The sequence below is a fragment of the Limanda limanda genome, chromosome 12, assembly GCF_963576545.1.
Source record: "Limanda limanda chromosome 12, fLimLim1.1, whole genome shotgun sequence".
Taxonomy (NCBI): domain Eukaryota; kingdom Metazoa; phylum Chordata; class Actinopteri; order Pleuronectiformes; family Pleuronectidae; genus Limanda; species Limanda limanda.
Genome location: NC_083647.1, coordinates 20032802 through 20053560, shown reverse-complemented (window position 1 = coordinate 20053560; position 20759 = coordinate 20032802). Strand labels below are relative to the sequence as shown.

Genomic DNA, 20759 nt, shown 5'->3' with positions numbered 1-20759 from the left:
TTGAAATAGAGAAGCAGATTGCAGTGGAAAAACTCCGCTACCAGACGGAGCAAGCGAAGCTGTCGGTAGAGCAGTCTCGGCTGGAGTTGCTGAGGGCTGGATTTTCGGGTGGAGCCGCCTCGGGAGCGCAGGAGAGTTCCTCCGTTCGTCCCGGGGGCGGAGGTGAGTGTTTTGATGTGCTTGGCAATCTGCGGTTACTTCCGAAGTTTAATGAGCGGGATCCAGAGTCGTTTTTTTCTTTGTTTGAACGTGTGGCTGAGTCACGGAAGTGGCCTGAGTCAGCCCGCACGGTGATGCTCCAGTGCGCACTGACTGGCCGTGCGCAGGAGGCGTATTCTGCTCTGTCGGTGGCTGATGGCCAAGATTATGAGTGTGTAAAGTCTGCCGTATTGAAAGTGTACGAGCTCGTGCCGGAGGCTTATCGTCAGCGCTTTCGTTCATGGAAGAGAGTGGAGAAGCAGACGCACCTCGAGTTTGCTCGTGACCTGGCGGGTCATTTTGCGCGTTGGTGTGCCGCGTTAAAAGTGGAGACGTTTGAGGATTTGTCCGAGTTAATTGTGTTGGAGCAGTTCAAAAATTCCATACCTGAAAACATTGCACAACACATTAACGATCTCAAGGTAAGACGTGTGTCTGAAGCTGCTTCAGTGGCAGATGACTATGTGTTGACGCATAAACGCTCTTTTGGTGAGTGGCGCGCGCATAGTGGCAGCCGTGGTGGACCGTTTGCAGAGCGTGCTGAGGCAGCTCTGGGGAGTTATGTTGGTCGTTCAGGTAAATCCGACGCCAGGGAACGTAACTCGAGGGGTTTTGAAAAAACCTGCAGTTATTGTCATAAAAGAGGTCATTTCAGAGCTGATTGTTACGCACTTAAACCCAGGGTTCCCCAGGGGGGTCCCATGGCGCAGCCAAAAGGTGCTTGCTGCGCTGTCTCGTTGCCTCGCGCACCAGCGGTGAGTGAGGTGGGTGTGCCAGCTCGGGGTGAATCCGTGTCTGTGGGGTTGGCGTCTTTTCTGCCGTTCATTTCTGGTGGCCATGTTTCTCTGGTGGGGGGCAGGTTGAAGGTGCCAGTTAAAATACTGCGCGACACAGCGGCCTTTGATTCCTTCATTCAGGCTTCTGTGCTGCCTTTTTCCACTGAGACTCACACAGGTTGTTGGGTGCCTGTTGTAGGTATGGAAATGAATGTTTTGCAAGTCCCTCTGCACAAAATCACATTACACTCTGATCTCTTCCAGGGCGAGATAGCTGTGGGTGTGAGGCCGGCGCTGCCTGTTGAGGGGGTCACTCTGATCCTGGGTAACGGTGCTGCAGGGGAGCGTGTGTGGGGTGATGTGGCCCCGTCTCCAGTGGTTTCCTCAGTTCCCCTGGTGAGGAAGCAGCCTGATGAGGATGAAATAAGTTTCCCCGAAGTGTTCACAGCGTGTGCGGTGACGCGGTCTATGTCCCAACATTCTCCACCAGAGCCGCCTGAGTGTGGCGTGGGTGATGGTGAGGCAGTAGATGGGTGGTGTTTCTCCCTGTCTGATGTTTCCCTTTCAGTTACGCAGGAAGAGTTGGAGAGTGAACAGCGAGCCGACGCGTCCCTGAAGGGACTGTTTGACATGGTGTTGCCTGCGTTGGAGGTAAAGAACGACTCTCACTGTTACTTTCTGTTGAAGGGATTGCTCATGAGAAAATGGGTACCTCACGGGGACGATTTTGTAGGGGATCCCGTCCTCCAGATTGTCCTGCCTTCGACGCTCCGGGAGACGGTGCTTCGCCGGGCCCATGATGACTCGGGTCACTGGGGGGTGAGAAAAACATACAACCGAGTGCTGAAACATTTTTTTTGGCCTAAATTAAAGAGGGATGTGTCTGAGTATGTGAAAACCTGTCATACCTGTCAACTTGCGGGGAAGCCAAATCAGGTGATTAAACCAGCTCCTCTGTTTCCGATTCCGGCTGTGGGTCAGCCATTTGAACACCTTATTATAGACTGTGTGGGTCCGTTGCCACGTTCCAAGTCGGGTGCTGTTTATTTGCTTACGGTCATGTGTCAAACCACCCGTTATCCGGCAGCGTATCCTTTACGCACGATCACAGCGCGTTCTGTGGTGCGCGCCCTGACACAGTTCATTGCTATATTCGGTATCCCGAAGGTGATTCAAACTGACCGCGGATCAAACTTCACCTCTCACCTGTTTTCACAAGTTTTGAAACAGTTGGGGGTTAAACACAATAAAGCATCGGCATATCACGCTCAGAGTCAGGGGGCCCTGGAGCGTTTTCACCAGTCTCTGAAGTCGTTGTTACGTACATATTGTGTGAAACTGGACGGAGACTGGGAGGAGGGGTTGCCCTGGTTACTGTTAGCGGCGAGGGAGGTGTCCCAAGAGAGCACAGGGTTCAGTCCCAACGATTTGGTGTTTGGGCACACTGTGCGCGGCCCTCTGGTTCTTTTGTGCGAGCAATGGAAGGATGCTGCTCCACCAGAAAATGTACTTGATTATGTAAATAGTTCCGTCATAGGTTGTATGCTGCAGGGGTATTGGCAAAGAAAAACTTGGGTACTGCACAGAGTAAGATGAAGACACTGTATGACCGGAGGGCTGAGAAGCGTGTGTTCAGTGAGGGGGACCGGGTCTTGGCGTTACTTCCCATCATTACTTCTCCATTTCAGGCGAAGTATGGAGGTCCTTATGAAATAAAGAAAAAAACGTCTGAACATAACTACATCATTGCTATGCCTGATCGTAGACGGAGTGTCCAGATGTGTCATGTCAACTTATTGAAACCTTACTATGAACGTGTCCCTCCAGGTGAAGCTGTCTCCGCCTCCTCTGTGCCTGCGCGGCCTGTGTGTTCTGTGAGTAGAGTGTCTGTGGTTTACCCTCCACAGTCGGTGCCTGCCAGGCTGGAGGATGGTCTGCCCGACGCTGATGCTGGGGTGCAGCAAGGTCGTTTAAAAAACTCTGAGTCCTTGAACAAATTACATCTTCTGTTGGGCCATCTGTCTGAGTCACAACAAGCCGACCTAGTTGAAGTGATAAGTTCCTTCCCATCTCTGTTTGGTGACACTCCTACTCAAACAAATGTAATTGAACATGATATAGATGTAGGTGATGCACTCCCAATTCGCCAAAGGTTTTACCGCGTTAGTCCTGAAAAACGTGTGTCCCTTGATGCGGAAGTGAAGTATATGTTGGATAGTTGTATTGCTGTTCCCTCCTTTTCCAGTTGGGCATCTCCCTGCATTTTAGTGCCGAAGCCAGACAAAACATTCAGGTTCTGCACTGATTTTCGCAAGCTAAATGCTGTAACGAAACCAGATTCTTTCCCGCTGCCTCGTATGGAGGATTGCGTTGACCAAGTGGGCCACGCCGCATTTGTGAGTAAATTTGACCTGTTGAAAGGATATTGGCAGGTTCCGCTGTCCGAGCGTGCACGTGCCCTGTCTGCATTTATTACACCAAATGGTCTCTTCTCGTATAATGTTATGCCTTTTGGTTTAAGAAACGCTCCTGCCACGTTCCAGAGGCTCATGACCAGAGTCTTGGGGGACTTAGAGGGGTGCACTGTGTATTTGGACGACGTGGTGGTGGTTTCAGACTCGTGGCCGTCTCATGTGGAGCGTGTCCGTGCGTTGTTCCTGCGCTTGGCTGAGGCGCGCCTGACCATCAACCTCGCCAAGTGCGAATTTGCACTGTGACGTACCTGGGCCGGGTTGTGGGTCAGGGTAAAGTCCGTCCCGTTGCAGAGAAAATAAGAGCTGTCCAGTTCTATCCTCCGCCCACTACTAAGAAGGAACTGATGAGGTTCCTGGGTTTGGTGGGGTATTACAGGGGGTTTTGCCGTAATTTCTCAGAAGTCGTTGCACCATTAACTGATCTACTTAAAATGCGTGTCCCATTTGTGTGGTCTCCTCTCTGTCAGCAGGCGTTTGAGAGGATAAAGTCTCTGCTGTGTGAAGCACCGGTCCTGGCCGCTCCGAGGTTTGACCGACCTTTTGCGCTTCAAGTCGACGCTAGTCACATCGGAGTAGGTGGCGTTTTGTTGCAAGCCGATGAGTTGGGTTTGGAAAAACCAGTTTGTTTCTTTTCCAAGAAATTTAACTCATATCAATTGAACTATTCAACGATTGAAAAGGAGGCACTGGCCTTAGTTTGGGCTCTGAGAAACTTTGAAGTGTACTTGGGCTCTGGAGCGGTACCCGTAGTGGTGTACACTGACCACAACCCACTTTTGTTTTTGAACTCGCTGCAATGTCCTAACCAGCGTCTGATACGTTGGTCGTTATTTCTACAGTCACATTGGCTTGATATTAGACACATAAAGGGTGCGGAAAACGTCGTAGCCGACGCACTGTCTCGCGTTCCTCAGGATTGAGGTTTGAGCTAAGACTTTATTGCTGTTATGATGTTGTCCTGTTGCGCTCCTGTTCCCTCTTCTGTCATCCTTCCCTCTTAAATTGCTTCCCACTGGTACCAGGTTGCTGAGGTGGGGGTGTGGAAGATGCGCGTAGTGAGCTGTGTGGTTCTCAACAGCAGCTGGTGTTCCTGTCCTCGGATGTGTGTGCCCTTGTGTGTGTGCCTTAAACATCGTAAACTCTATATGTGTAAAAAAAAAAAAAAAAAAGTAAAACTTCAAAGTAAGTAAAATGTATATATTTGTGAAGAAAATAAACTTTATAGTAGGTAGAATGTGTAGCCTATATATGTGCAAAGTAAAAAAAAAAAAAATTGGTTTTGGTTTAATAATGAGGGAGCCATTGTCGAGTTCGGGGTTGGGCCCCGTTTTTCAGGGAGGGGGGTGTGACGGCCTCCTGCCTGTGGATGTGTGTATGCGTGTATGGTGGCCTCTGCTTTGTCAACCTGCAGGTGATGAGCTGGTGGGCGTGGCCAATTCCCAAACCTGTGTTAAGCTGGTCCTTCCTCCTGCCTCAGTCTCTTCCTGACATCGCCTGGCTCCGGAGGGAGAGCGGTGTGCAGCTCCGCCGCAGCCCCTCGTTTTCTATTGTGTTCTCTTGGTTTGCTTTGCCGTCATTTTGGTCCCTTGTGTTAGGGAAATAAATTATCCTTTTGTTACTTTTACCTGCGCAGTTCCTTTTATTTGTCCGACCATGAGCCGGGTCGTGACAAATGTGATTACTATATAATGACATAGAAGGTATCTACATATGTAAACTCAGTCTATTGATTATAAATGCAAATATATGTGCAGTATATATCGAGATATACATACAGTCTGATTACTATTTAAGGATATATAAGGTCTACATAGATACAACTAAAGTCTGTTGACTGTCAGGAATACATTCATCATATAAAAGCTACATATATAAGATAATAATATATTATTAATATATTTATAAACAGTCTATATAAGGAGGTTGACAGTCTTTAACAAATATGTAGAATCTATAGACAATCTGCATGTCTTCATGTCTTTTCTTCAACTCATTATGTATTGTGCTACTTTGGAAACAAGAATAAATATTTCATGTTCTCATGTCATTTGTTTTTCACATTTCTATTTTTACTTTACTAAAATAAAATGTATCATCACCAACATCTGCTTTTGTGTTATTTTTTCTGCGGCAAAATATATTAATGTAAATCTGTGTTTTACTTCTACTTAGACAGTAATTTATCTTGTGTGGATCTGCAGGAAAACCATGTTTCTGACTTCTGAGTTGAACATTGAACAAAATGATGAAAATCACAAAAGTATCAAGTTAGTAGTTTGTGGGACTTTCCTCATAATTCAGATTATTGTCAATAAGTGACAGTAAAGTTTATGATGAAACCTGAGAAATTGAAGATAAATTGCACATTTAGCATAAGAGTTAATTATATGTTCTGTTCCATCCATGTTCTGATGTGTGAGTGCTTAATGGTAATACACTTTTGAATGTGTGATTATAATAATCATCATATCACTATTTGATGAAGTGTAGTAGAAACTAAATGACAATCATTTAATCATAACCCACTACAAGGAAACACATGAACCACATCATCACAATCAAGAATCATTATCAGTGAACCTTCTCAGCCACATTGACACTTGAACCCTGCGGCTGATGGTCTGACACTGAGTGAATGATGTTCAACAGTAGAAGTTCCTCTGTTTCATTTGATAACATACGAGAAATCACCTGGACGCCATTTTCCTTCATCCTCATCCCTTTGTCTTTTCTCCCCTCTCTCTCCTCCAGTGGGTGTGGTGCGGCCCACCCTGACCCTCCTCCCCCCCTCCAGTGAAGAGCTGGAGCAGGGCACTGCCACTCTGGTGTGTATGGCCAGCGGGGGGTTCCCCTCAGCCTGGAGCCTGGGCTGGAAGGTGGGGTGCAACGGTTGGTCCTCAGGGGTGTCTCAAAGCCCGGGGGTCCTGGGGGCAACCGGCCACTACAGCTGGAGCAGCACCATGAGCCTCCCTGCAGACCAGTGGAGGAAGGCGGGCTCAGTGAGCTGTGAGGCCAGTCTGAACGGACAGAGCCCTGTCGCTCAAACCCTGGACCCTGACCTCTGCTCGGAGTAGAGAGACGACCGGGTGGAGTCATTGTGCTCTACTGTGGGTCCGTTTGATTTACATGTGTTCTACTGCAGCTCTGCATGTCTTCATGTCTTTTCTTCAACTCATTATGACAGTCCAATGCTGTATTGTGCTACTTTTGAGACAAGAATAAATATTTGAGGTTCTCATGTCATTTGTTTTTCACATTTATGTTTTTACTTTACTAAAATAAAATATATCATCACCAACATCTGCTTTCGTTTAATGTTTTCTGCGGCCAGAGAAATTATTGTAAATCTGTGTTTTACTTCTACTTAGACAGTAATTTATCTCGTGTGGATCTGCATGAAAACCATGTTTCTGACTTCTAAGTTGAACATTGAACAAAATGATGAAAATCACAAAAGTATCACATTAGTAGTTTGCTGGATTTTCCTCATAATTCCTATTATTGTCAATAAGTGACAGAAGTAAAAGTGTAAAGGGAAATTACACATTTAGCATAAGAGTTAATTATATATCTGTTCCATCAATGTTCTGATGTGTGAGTGCTTAATGGTAATGAACTTTTAAATGTGTGATTATAATAATCATCATATCACTATTTGATGAAGTGTAACAGAATCTAAATGACTGTCAAAGTCGATAAATAAATAGCTGGCAACATTTAGTCATCCAATGAAATTGATAAATAACCACAATTGTGAGATTATTCTGGTTTTAAACTTGCAGAAAGTGCTGGTTGTATGAGCTTAATGTGTTTTATAATACATCATATATATTCACTGTGTTTATTGTATTTTTCTGTTAGAACTCATTCTGTAGAGCAACTAGTTGAGGCAGGTTTTTTACAATACAGCTCCGTTTACAACACGTATTGAGCCGGTCAACGCAGCGTTCACTGCTCCTCCAGAGAATCACCATGAAAACTAATTTGTGGGACTCCAGGTGTTCTACTGCAGCTCTGCATGTCTTCATGTCTTTTCTTCAACTCATTATGAAAGTCCAATGCTGTATTGTGCTACTTTTGAAACAAGAATAAATATTTCATGTTCTCATGTCATTTGTTTTCACATTTCTATTTTTACTTTACTAAAATAAAATATATCATCACCAACATATGCTTCTGTGTTATTTTTTCTGCGATAAAAGATATTAATGTAAATCTGTGCTTTAATTCTACTTAGACAGTAATTTATCTCGTGTGGATCTGCATGAAAACCATGTTTCTGTTTCTAGTTTTTGGGACTTTCCTCATAATTCCTATTATTGTCAATAAGTGACAGAAGTGAACGTTTATAATGAAACCTGAGAAATTAAAGGGAATTTACACATTTAGCATACGAGTTAATTAGATATTCTGTTCCATCCATGTTCAGAAGTGTGAGTGCTTCATGGTAATACACTTTTGAATGAGTGATTATAAAAATCATCATATCAATATTTTATGAAGTGTAACAGAATCTAAATGACAATTAAAGTCAATAAATAAATATCTGGCAATTATTTGAAATTGATAAATAACCACAATTGTTTCTGATTATTCTGGTTTTGAGGATTTGCAGGATGTGCTGGTTGTATAAGCTTAATGTGTTTTATAATAAATCGTATATATTCTATGTGTTTATTGTAGTTTTCTGTTAGAACTCATTCTGTAGAGCAACTAGTTGAGGTAGGTTTTTTACGATACAGCTCCGTTTACAACACGTGCAACTGGGCCGGTCAACGCAGCGTTCACTGCTCCGCCAGAGAATCACCATGAAAACTCATTTGTGGGACTCCAGGGGCGTTTCAAGGGACTTTAGGGGCCTCAGGCAAAAGGGACCTGGGGAGCCTACATTGACCCAAACAGCCCCCTACAAAGAAACACATGAACCACATCATTACAATCTTCAAACACATATTATTTAGTCAAAATTAAAAAGTGCAGACCTGTGCGTCCACCTTAATGACAGTGAAGTAATGAAGTCTAGTAAATAAAGAAGAAAATATACATTTGACAAGGTTGGTTTCATGGGGCTTTGTTTGGAGATTTCTGAACATTTAAAAATGTGAGTTTGTTTCAGTTGTGTTTAGCTTCATTGTTGCTCTGCTTGAAGACTTGTGTTGTGTTCACTGGACCAGTTATTCTCTGTGCAGCTGTAGCAGACCAGTTTCACTTCAATCAAACTGAGGGAGGTTTTTGTACGGCTCGAAATCACTGTGTGAACCGATAGCTACTATCACCACCGGCACAGTAATAATCTCCAAAATCTTCAGCCTGAACAACGCTGATGGTTAAGGTGAAACTAGAACCAGAGTTACTGCCACTGCCACTGAATCGAGGGGGAGTTCCTGAATGAAGACTTGATATAGAGTATATAAGAAGCTTGGGAGTTTGTCCAGGTTTCTGCTGGTACCAGGACACCCAATTACTATAAACACTGGGGTTGGTGTTACAGGTCAGACTGACAGTGGATCCTGGAGTAAATGTCACGACCGGAGGCTGAGTCACAGTCATTTCCCCGCTGCATCCTGCACACAAACACAAATCATACATTAATCAGCGGAGGTGAAGAGAGAGAACAGGCAGCGCATCACGTCTGAAATGTTGCTGAGTGACTGAACCTGTGAAGCTGCAGCAGGCCAGCGTCCAGATGAGGAGGGTGATGAGAGTCATGGTGGTTGTGGTGGACTGACGGGTCTGAGTCCTGCAGAGTTGGAGTCACAGGACTATAAAGCTTCTCAGTTCAGTGGAGGATCAGCTGACGATGCAAAGCCTCCTCTCTATGGAAATGATTCCTCTGCTCTGAGCGGACTGAAGGTGACATGGGACACAAACTCAGGAGCGTTGCTGTTTGGATTTACACTAAATATGAAGAAGCAGAATTGAGGCTCGTCAGCATCTGGATTCAAATTGTGTCACTTTCATTTGATGCAAATATGTGTATTTCATTCACCTTGAATTACAGAGTGAGTAGACGTCCAGTAGTATTTTCAAAACATTTTGTTTTAATTCTTTTGAAGCATCCTGTTTGTTTTACAGCTTTCAAATGATGTCAAACTGTATTTTTGAAATATAAATTCATGACAAAGTTAAATCATCTTGTTGTCTCTCATTGTTCAAAAGTAAAAAAATATTCACAAATATTGTCATCAAAATTATAAAACTGCAGACCTGTGCATCTACGTAAATGTTAATGAAGTAATAAAGTTCATGTGCAATGCCCCCCCCCCCCCCACCACCACCACCACCTCAGGCTCATGTTATGTTCAGACTCTGTGTGACTTTAACTCTGAGGAGCAGCGATGCATAAAATTCATGCAAAATACATTTGAGTGCACCTGTCTTTATGAAACTGAGAGGAAGAGGTGACGCTGAGTGAGAACATGTGGACATCACATGAAGGAACTTTCACTTCCGTGTCTGACTTTGAAAAGTTCTGGTCTGCACACATGGGAGAAGTTTGTCTTCAAGGCTTTTTACCAGAAAACCTTTGAATGTGATTGTTGTTAATGGACTATTTCATCCCAAACCAAGAAATGTACCAAAATCTAAATACGTGATTTTGTTTCTTCAACTAAATCCAACTGCGGCTAAACACTGAAGCCAGGAATATGCTCTGGGAGAAACTCTCTCCCTCAGGAATATCCCTTCATGTCTATAAGTACATTCACACTGCCCTCTGCTGGCAGTTCACCATCATCAATAACTCCATCATGGTGTCAGGCGGATTTTGTTTTCTGTCCTTGTTCAACCTTTTCATCACCTTGTACATCAGTCATCTCATGCAGCTCTGATATTAGTGAAAGAAGTAAGTAAGTACGCATCATCTGACCTCAGTGACCCCAGGCCTCTGTTTTATTTAAGTATTCTCACCCTCTGAGAAAAAACTCTGAGTACCATTCAGACTAAATGTGACAGTGAAGTTTACGAGTATCAGGCTCATACGAATACTTTGTGAACTGCATCTGCTTATAAAGATAAAACCATGTGAATAAAAAGAGCTGCAAAATGTATCATGAGGCCTAAAGAGACCTTAGTTAGATAGACTAATCAAATATTATTTGTATAGCCCATATTCACAAATCACAATTTGTCTCATGGGGCTTTAACATGTTGTGACATCCTTTGTCTTTAACCCTCAACAAGTGTAAGGAAAAACTAGTAATACCCTTTAAACAGGGTAAAAAGAAGGTAGAAACCTCAGAGAGAGCCACATGTGAGGGATCTCTCTCCACGGACTGACAGAAGTACAATAGATGTCAAGTGTAGAGGAGAACATCATCAGGATAAAGGTTTTAGAAGCATTGATAATGTTAAACATGTTTGAAGGATAACTGAAGGTCAATGAATTGATGGATCATTGTCAGCAATGGTCAAGTGTTCGAGGAGAAATACTACGTATCAAGCAGTCCTGCTGCGGTCATAGTCTATGGTCAGCAGCCAGCAAGATCATGATCCACCATCAAGATCGGATGCCACTTTGTTCCACAGTCATAGTCCACAGTCATAGTCCACAGTCACCGCCACAGCCGCCAATTAGGATCCATCATCAGCTGCCACCTCGGTCGTGGTCCACCACCGTTATCAGATGCCAACGGAAAAAGGATCCGCCATTATTATTATTACGATCAGCCAGCACGACACAGAATACACCAAACTGGATCCACCATTACAATCTCTGATACACGATCCACAGATCGTTATCCATGATGTGGCCACAGCTGCGGCCCTGGATCTGCAGTCTAATAAAGCAAAGGGACTCTGGGGAAGAAGTCAAGTCAGTAACGTGTATTAATGAGATATGAATAACTTTGATGTGATAATTATTTGAGAAGAGGAAGGAGAAGAGAGAAGCTCTGTGTGTCATGTGTCATAATTTCCCTTTGCACCTTAGCGTCATCAGGTGTTTTTGCCTTTTAATCAATGATACAATGATACAGGCCGAACTTGAGGGTACACTGAGGCTCAAGGTAAATCTGACCGGCTACTGGTTTGTATGGCAGTACTATGAAAGCCATGTGGCCCACTCAGTAGATTAGACATCATTACCTCTATGCCTGTTTAAACTAAACGATTCCCATTTTAGAACATAGGACAAGTTACGTTCTGCCGCACTAATTAATGCATTCCTCCAGTTGATGTTATCGACCTTCTAGACCTATAGCAGCATAACTAAAGGCTGGCGCATGCTTCTGCGTTGTCACGGGAACGGAAGGGTAAGAGCCCTTCCGGGCCCCTTAAGTACTAACGTATCCCTTCTTACGTGCGTCGCCCAATTTTTCTAACTAGACGGCAAAGCTCCGCAAGCGTCACGTAGCCGGCAAGGCTGTGATTGGTCTGCTAACTACATCATTTCCGGAGTCGCATTGCCGGTTCATGCCCGATAATACAGGCGGAAACCACGGAAGATTTAGAAGAACAAATATGGACCAAATAGAAGAGCACTTGGCAGTAGAGATCCGAAACTATGACCAGTAGTATAACCCGTCACTGACCGGCGGATTGGTCCGCCAGAAAAAGGCTCTGAGGAGCCGCTGTGGCGGTGTAAATAAACCACTCTTCTTCGTACCACACGCGAAGAAGAGCCAACTGACAAAAAACATTACTCCGCCTACTGTTCTGGCGGGGAATTGCATGGCAACACGCGCAACGCTTGGAAAACCATGAATGACAACGAGTCCTGCGTCACAACTGCGTGAAAAGCCGCAGACGCCGTTGCAGAAGCATGCGCCGGCCTTAAGAGCAGAACTAAGACAAGCCTGGACCAGCTCTAACTTTATGCTTTATAAAAAAGGAAGGTTTTAAGCCTACTCTTAAACGTACCGATGATGTCTGCTTCCCGAACTGTAAGTGAGAAATTATTCGACAGGAGAGGGGCTTGATGGCTGAAAACTCTGGCTCCTATTCTACTTTTAGAGACTTTAGGGACGACAAGTAAGCCTGAATTCTGGGAGCAGAGTACTCTAGTGGGTCGATAAGGTAATAACAGCTCTTTAAGGTAAAATGGCGCCATATTGTTAAGGGCCTTGAAGGTGAGGAGAATTTTAAATTCTATTCTAGATTTAACCGGAAGACAGTGTAGTGATGCTAACACTGGAGAAATGTGCTCTCTTTTCTTGGTTCTCGTCAGGACACGAGGACAAGCTGCAGAGTCTTTAACGACTTACTGCTGGAGCCTGATAATAATGAATTACAATAGTCTAGTCTGGCATATGAAGGTATAGACCGTCTGATTACTTTATATATATATACTGCATATATAAGGTCTATATTGATTTAAATACAGTCTATTGATGGTATCAGGAATATATTTATCATATAACAGCTATATATATATATATAATATAATAATATATTAATAATATATTAATAAAGAGTCTCTATAAAGAGGAAGACAGTCTATATAAAATATGTAGAATCTAAAGACAATCTGCATGTCTTCATGTCTTTTCTTCAACTCATTATGACAGTCCAATGCTGTATTGTGCTACTTTTGAAACAGGAATAAATATTTCATCTTCTCATGTCATTTGTTTTTCACATTTCTATTTTTACTTTACTAAAATATATCATCACCAACATCTGCTTCAGTGTTATTTTTTCTGCCGTAAAAGATATTAATGTAAATCTGTGTTTTACTTCTACCTAGACATTAATTTATCTCGTGTGGATCTGCATGTAAACCATGTTTCTGACTTCTGAGTTGAACATTGAACAAAATGAGGAAAATCACAGAAGTATCACGTTAGAAGTTTCTAGGACTTTCCTCATAATTCATATCATTGTCAATAAGTAAAGTGACAAAAGTAAACGTTTATAAGGAAACCTCAGAAATTATAGGGAAATTACACATTTAGCATAAGAGTTAATAAGATATTCTATTCCCTCCATTTTCTGATTTATGAGTGCTTAATGGTAATACACTTTGAATGTGTGATTACAAAAATCATCACATCACTATTTGATGTAGTGTAACAGAAAATGAATGACAATTAAAGTCGATAAAAAAATATCTGGCAACATTTACTCATCAAATGAAATTGATAAATAACAACAATTTTCTGATTATTCTGGTTTTAAACTTGCAGGATGTGCTGGTTTTATGAGCTCAATGTGTTTTATAATACATTGTTTATATTCTCTGTGTTTATTGTAGTTTTCTGTTAGAGCTCATTCTGTAGAGCAACTAGTTGAGGCAGGTTTTTTACGATACAGCTCCGTTTACATCACGTGCAACTGGGCCGGTCAACGCAGCGTTCACTGCTCCACCAGAGAATCACCATGACAACTCATTAGTGGGACTCCAGGGGCGTTTCAAGGGACTTTAGGGGCCTCAGGCAAAAGGGACCTGGGGAGCCTACATTGACCCAAACACCCCCCTTCAAAGAAACACATGAACCACATCACTATAATCTTCAAACATATGTTATAAAGTCAAAATTAAAAAAGTGAAGACCTATGCATCCACGGATATGATAGTGAAGTAATAAAGTCTATTAAATAAAGTAGAAAATATAAATTTGACAAAGTTGGTTGCATGGGGCTTTGTTTGGAGATTTCTTAACATTTTAAACTGTGAGCTTGTTTCAGTTGTGTTTAGCTTTATTGTCGCTCTGCTTGAAGACTTGTGTTGTGTTCACTGGACCAGTTATTCTCTGTGCAGCTGCAGCAGACCAGTTTCACTTCAGTCAAACTGAGGGAGGTTTTTGTACGGCTCTAAATCACTGTGTGAACTGTGTGGTATCTTTAGTACCGAGACAGTAATAATCTCCAACATCTTCAGCCTGAACACTACTGATGGTTAAGGTGAAGCTAGAACCAGAGCCACTGCCACTGAATCGAGAGGGAGTTCCTGATGAAGAGTTGATATATAGCTTATGAGAAGCTTGGGAGCCTGTCCAGGTTTCTGCTGGTACCAGGAAAAAACATTACTATAAGTACTGGGGTTGGTTTTACAGGTCAGCGTGACAGTGGATCCTGGAGTAAATGTCAAAAAAGTCTTTTCCATTAAAACTGAGCAAACTGCATCTGCTAATAAAGATAAAACCATGTGAATAAAAAGAGTCGCAAAATGCATCATGATTTCTAAAGAGACCTTAGTTAGATAGACTGTCTATATGAATGTAGAGACAGTCTGATTACTATATAATGATATATAAGGTCTACATAGATTTAAATACAGTGTATTGAGTATATACATATAAAGATAAATGTAGTTTATATAAAGATATCCACTGTCGGATTGCTATAAGATGATATATAAGGTCTCTATAGATATAAATACAGACTATTGACTGTCCTAATAATATATTTATTATATTATATATATATATATATAACAATTTCAATTACCAATGTATTCATAAAAAGTCTATATAAAGAGGATGACAGTATATAAATATATGTAGAATCTATAAACAATCAATACAAGTATATGTGCAGTCCATGTGTCTTTAAAAACCGTTAATACAAAGATAGAGTCCACAAACAATATACATAAAGATGTATACAGCCTATGGAATACACCTTGCTCTACATCGGATTCTTGAGTGTACTACAAATACATCACGAAGTTACGTACTGCAAATACTGCTCTTTTTTGTACAAACATAGAAATATTCTACTGAGTCTCCTGTGGAAAATAAGAGAATAAGTAAAGCTTGAGGTGAAATATATTTAAATATTCCAAACAGGTCATTTATTTTTAGGAATAAAGTTATGTAGTGAGTAAAACAAACTTTTGAAGAGCTTCATCTTAGGTCTGAAAGTGTGTGATTGTGTCTGTTGTGCTTGGTGAGGTTACTGTCAGTCTCTGTGTTCACTGGTCTGTGTCCCACTCTCTTCCTGCTGTAACAGCTCATGTCTCTGAGTCTGACTGAGGGAGGTTTTTGTACGACTGTAAATCACTGTGTGAATCGATTGCCATCATGACTACCGAGACAGTAATAATCTCCAAAATCTTCAGCCTGAACACCGCTGATGGTTAAGGTGAAGCTAGAACCAGAGTTACTGCCACTGAATCGAGGGGGAGTTCCTGTATTAAGACTTGATGTTGAGTATATAAAAAGCTTGGGAGCCTGTCCAGGTTTTTGCTGGTACCAGGACAAATAGCTAGTGCTAGCAGCAGGGTTGGTGTTACAGGTCAGCGTGACAGTAGATCCTGGAGTAAATGTCACGACTGGAGGCTGAGTCACAGTCATCTGGCCGCTGCATCCTGCACACAAACACAAATCATACATTAATCAGCGGAGGTGAAGAGAGAGAACAGGCAGCGCATCACGTCTGAAATGTTGCTTAGTGACTGAACCTGTGAAGCTGCAGCAGGCCAGCGTCCAGATGAGGAGGGTGATGAGAGTCATGGTGGTTGTGGTGGACTGACGGGTCTGAGTCCTGCAGAGTTGGAGTCACAGGACTATAAAGCTTCTCAGTTCAGTGGAGGATCAGCTGACGATGCAAAGCCTCCTCTCTATGGAAATGATTCCTCTGCTCTGAGCGGACTGAAGGTGACGTGGGACACAAACTCAGGAGCGTTGCTGTTTGGATTTACACTTAATATGAAGAAGCACAATTGAGGGTCGTCAGCATCTGGATTAAATTGTGTCACTTTCATTGATGCAAATATGCGTATTTCATTCCCCTTGAATTACAGAGTGAGTAGATGTACAATAGACTTTTCAAAACATTTTGTTTTAATTATTTTGAAGCATCCTATTTGTTTTACAGCTTTCAAATGATGTCAAACTATTCTTTTCAAAATATGAATTTATGACAAAGTTAAATACATTTTTTGGAAAATTTTAACAAATGCATATTTTTTAAAATTATTTAATCTTCATGATATTTCAAGCCACACTAGCTGAATATAAATATTCAGTGTTAAATGTGTAGTTTTACCAGAAAAAAGTGACTCTTCAGTGGACAGACTGTTGGTCACGGTGCAGGAGGTTTTTGTACGAGCACCTAATGAGTCTGTATCACTGTGGTTGACTTTCGGTGGAGGAACCAAACTCGACAAAGACTGTAAGTACCAGAGATTTTTACTTTGTGCATTTATGACTTTTATCAAATAATGAACAATATTTTGATCAAGTTCAAAGATTGACTGGCTGATAATTTTGTTGAATTTTTATAAATCTGAGGCTATCTCCTATCCTGAGGGAAAAAAATGTAGATCAAAATGTATTGGTCGAAATCAGTTTATGTAGATTAATACATTTATGGAAACATGATAAAACAAATGTTTCATCTATTTTCATGTACAATGTTGATTTTCATTAACATGTTTAAAATGTTTTAAAATAGAATTTGCTCAAGCTTCAAACTAAATCATAAACTGTTTAAAAATGTTAAGTTTGAATTGATAAACGTATTTTGGCACAAAAATCAGATGTTGAACACAAATAGGATTTTATCAGTAGATGCAGCTCAGCTTTGTGTTCACGCTTCATGTGGTGAAAAGGAAGTGAAAGAAACAGACGTTAAAGGTTTGAACTGTTTTCACACCAGTGTTTCAGCTCTGTGAGTTTAAACAGAAGAAAATCATCTCAGGGACGAGTTCTTCACTGTCACACGTTGAGAAACAGACGTGAAGACGTCCTCAATAATCATCAAGAATCATTATCAGTGAACCTTCTCAGCCACATTGACACTTGAACCCTGCGGCTGATGGTCTGACACTGAGTGAATGATGTTCAACAGTAGAAGTTCTTCTGTTTCTGTCATACAAGAAATCACCTGAACATCATTTTGCTTCATCCTCATCCCTTTGTTTTTTCTCCCCTCTCTCTCCTCCAGTGGGTGTGGTGCGGCCCACCCTGACCCTTCTTCCCCCCTCCAGTGAGGAGCTGGAGCAGGGCACTGCCACTCTGGTGTGTATGGCCAGCGGGGGCTACCCCTCAGCCTGGAGCCTGGGCTGGAAGGTGGGGGGCAGCATTAGGTCCTCAGGGGTGTCTCACAACCTGATGGTCCTGGGGGGAACCGGCCACTACAGCTGGAGCAGCACCATGAGCCTCCCTGCAGAGAAGTGGAGGAAGGCGGGCTCAGTGAGCTGTGAGGCCAGTCTGAACGGACAGAGCCCTGTCGCTCAAACCCTGGACCCTGACCTCTGCTCGGAGTAGAGAGACGACCGGGTGGAGTCATTGTGCTCTACTGTGGGTCCGTTTGATTTACATGTGTTCTACTGCAGCTCTGCATGTCTTCATGTCTTTTCTTCAACTCATTATGACAGTCCAATGCTGTATTGTGCTACTTTTGAAACAAGAATAAATATTTCATTTTCTCATGTCATTTGTTTTTCACTTTTCAATTTTTAACTTTAATAAAATAAAATATATCATCACCAACATCTGCTTCAGTTTTATTTTCTCTGCGGCAAAAGATATAAATGTAAATCTGTGTTTTACTTCTACTTAGACAGTAATTTATCTCGTTTGGATATGCATGAAAACCATGTTTCTGACTTCTGAGTTGAACATTGAACAAAATGATGAAAATCACAAAAGTATCACATTAGTAGCTTTAGGACTTTCCTCATGATTCATATTATTGTCACTTAGTGACAGTAGTAAAAGTTTATAATGAAAGCTGAGAAATTAAAGGGAAATTACACATTCAGCATAAGAGTTAATTAGATATTCTGTTCCATCCATGTTCTGATGTGTGAGTGCTTAATGGTTATACACTTTTGAATGTGTGATTCTAATAATCATCATATCACTATTTGATAAAGTGTAACAGAATATAAATGACATTTAAAGTCGATCAATAAATATCTGGCAACATTTAGTCATCAAATGAAATTGATAAATCAACACAATTGTTTCAGATTATTCTGGTTTTAAATTTGCAGGATGTGCTGGTTGTATGAGCTTAATGTGTTTTATAATACATCGTATATATTCTCTGTGTTTATTGTAGTTTTCTGTTAGAACTCATTCTGTAGCGCAACTAGTTGAGGCAGGTTTTTTACGATACAGCTCCGTTTACAACACGTGCAACTGGGCCAACTTCATCGCCGCTCTGCTTGAAGACGAGGTTGTGTTCACTGGACCAGTTATTCTCTGTGCAACTGCAGCAGACCAGTTTCACTTCAGTCAAACTGAGGGAGGTTTTTGTACGGCTCTGAATCCCTGTGTGAACCGATAAGCATCATGACTACCGGCACAGTAATAATCTCCGACATCTTCAGCCTGAACACCGCTGATGGTTAAGGTGAAGCTAGAACCAGAGCTACTGCCACTGCCACTGAATCGAGAGGGAGTTCCTGAATGAAGAGTTGATATATAGTATATGAGAAGCTTGGGAGTCTGTCCAGGTTTCTGCTGGTACCAGGACATACGATCACTATAAATACTGGGGTTGGTTTTACAGGTCAGTGTGACAGTGGATCCTGCAGTAAATGTCACGACTGGAGGCTGAGTCACAGTCATCTGGCCGCTGCATCCTGCACACAAACACAAATCATACATTAATCAGCGGAGGTGAAGAGAGAGAACAGGCAGCGCATCACGTCTGAAATGTTGCTGAGTGACTGAACCTGTGAAGCTGCAGCAGGCCAGCGTCCAGATGAGGAGGGTGATGAGCGTCATGGTGGTTGTGGTGGACTGACGGGTCTGAGTCCTGCAGAGTTGGAGTCACAGGACTATAAAGCTTCTCAGTTCAGTGGAGGATCAGCTGACGATGCAAAGCCTCCTCTTTATGGAAATGATTCCTCTGCTCTGAGTGGACTGAAGGTGACGTGGGAAACAAACTCAGGAGCGTTGCTGTTTGGATTTACACTAAATATGAAGAAGCAGAATTGAAGGTCGTCAGCATCTGGATTCAAATTGTGTCACTTTCAGTGATGCAAATATGTGTATTTCATTCCCCTTGAATTACAGAGTGAGTAGATGTACAATTGAATTTTTAAAACATTTTGTTTTAATTCATTTGAAGCATCCTGTTTGTTTTACAGCCTTCAAATGAGTCAAACTGTATTTTTAAATATTAATTCATGACAAAGTTAAATCAACATTTTGTCTCTCAATGTTTAGAAGTAACAATAATGTGCACAAATATTAATTTTTAATTTTAAAATTTTGATGAAATTTCGAGCCACATTAGCGTTATATAAATATTAAGTGTAAATTGTGTAGTTTTACGAGAAAAAAGTGAGTCTTCAGTGGACAGACTGTTGTTCACGGTGCAGGAGGTTTTTGTACGAGCACCTAATGAGTCTGTATCACTGTGGTTGACTTTCGGTGGAGGAACCAAACTCGACAAAGACTGTAAGTACCAGAGATTTTTACTTTGTGCATTTATTACTATTATCAAATAATGAACAATATTTTGATCAAGTTCAGAGATTAACTGGCTGATAATTTTGTTGAATTTTATTAAATCTGAGGTTATCTCATATCCTGAGGAAAAAAAAAATGTAGATCAAAATGTATTGGTCGAAATCAGTTGATGTAGGTTAAAACATTAATGTAAACATGCTAAAACAATTGTTTCATCTATTTTCATGTACAATGATGATTTCAATTCACATTCTTAAAACATTGAAAGTAGAATTTGCTCAAGTATTAAACTAAATCATAAACTGTTTAAAAATGTTTAGTTTGAATTGATCAAAACATATTTTGGCACAAAAGTCAGATGTTGAACACAACACATGTTCATCAGAAGAAGTTCTTCTGTTTCATTTCCTAACATACGAGAAATCACCTGTACGTCATTTTCCTTCTTCCTCATCCCTTTGTCTTTTCTCCCCTCTCCCTCCTCCAGTTGGTGTGGTGCGGCCCACCCTGACCCTCCTCCCCCCCTCCAGTGAAGAGCTGAAGCAGGGCACTGCCACTCTGGTGTGTATGGCCAGCGGGGGCTTCCCCTCAGCCTAGAGCCTGGGCTGGAAGGTGGGGGGCAGCATCAGGTCCTCAGGGGTGTCTCACAACCCGATGGTCCTGGGGGGAACCGGCCACTACAGCTGGAGCAGCACCATGAGCCTCCCTGCAGAGCAGTGGAGGAAGGCGGGCTCAGTGAGCTGTGAGGCCAGTCTGAACGGACAGAGCCCTGTCGCTCAAACCCTGGACCCTGACCTCTGCTCGGAGTAGAGAGACGACCGGGTGGAGTCATTGTGCTCTACTGTGGGTCCGTTTGATTTACATGTGTTCTACTGCAGCTCTGCATGTCTTCATGTCTTTTCTTCAACTCATTATGACAGTCCAATGCTGTATTGTACTTCTTTTGAAATAAGAATAAATATTTCATGTTCTCATGTCATTTGTTTTCACATTTCTAT

At 42.0% G+C, this 20759-nt stretch overlaps 1 pseudogene and 2 gene segments (V, D, J or C); 2 read left to right on the top strand and 1 right to left on the bottom strand.

Moving 5' to 3' along the window:
- Positions 1-8695: 8695 nt before the first annotated feature.
- On the bottom strand, positions 8696-9196 carry LOC133014996 (immunoglobulin lambda variable 3-25-like). The segment is given in 2 exon segments: positions 8696-9012; positions 9106-9196. Coding segments are annotated over 2 exon segments (369 nt in total).
- Positions 9197-15411: 6215 nt separating this feature from the next.
- Positions 15412-17601, top strand: LOC133014993 (immunoglobulin lambda constant 1-like). The segment is given in 3 exon segments: positions 15412-15466; positions 16373-16504; positions 17279-17601. Coding segments are annotated over 3 exon segments (510 nt in total).
- A 1032-nt stretch (positions 17602-18633) lies between these two features.
- Positions 18634-20571, top strand: LOC133014992 (immunoglobulin lambda constant 1-like; annotated as a pseudogene).
- Positions 20572-20759: the final 188 nt, after the last annotated feature.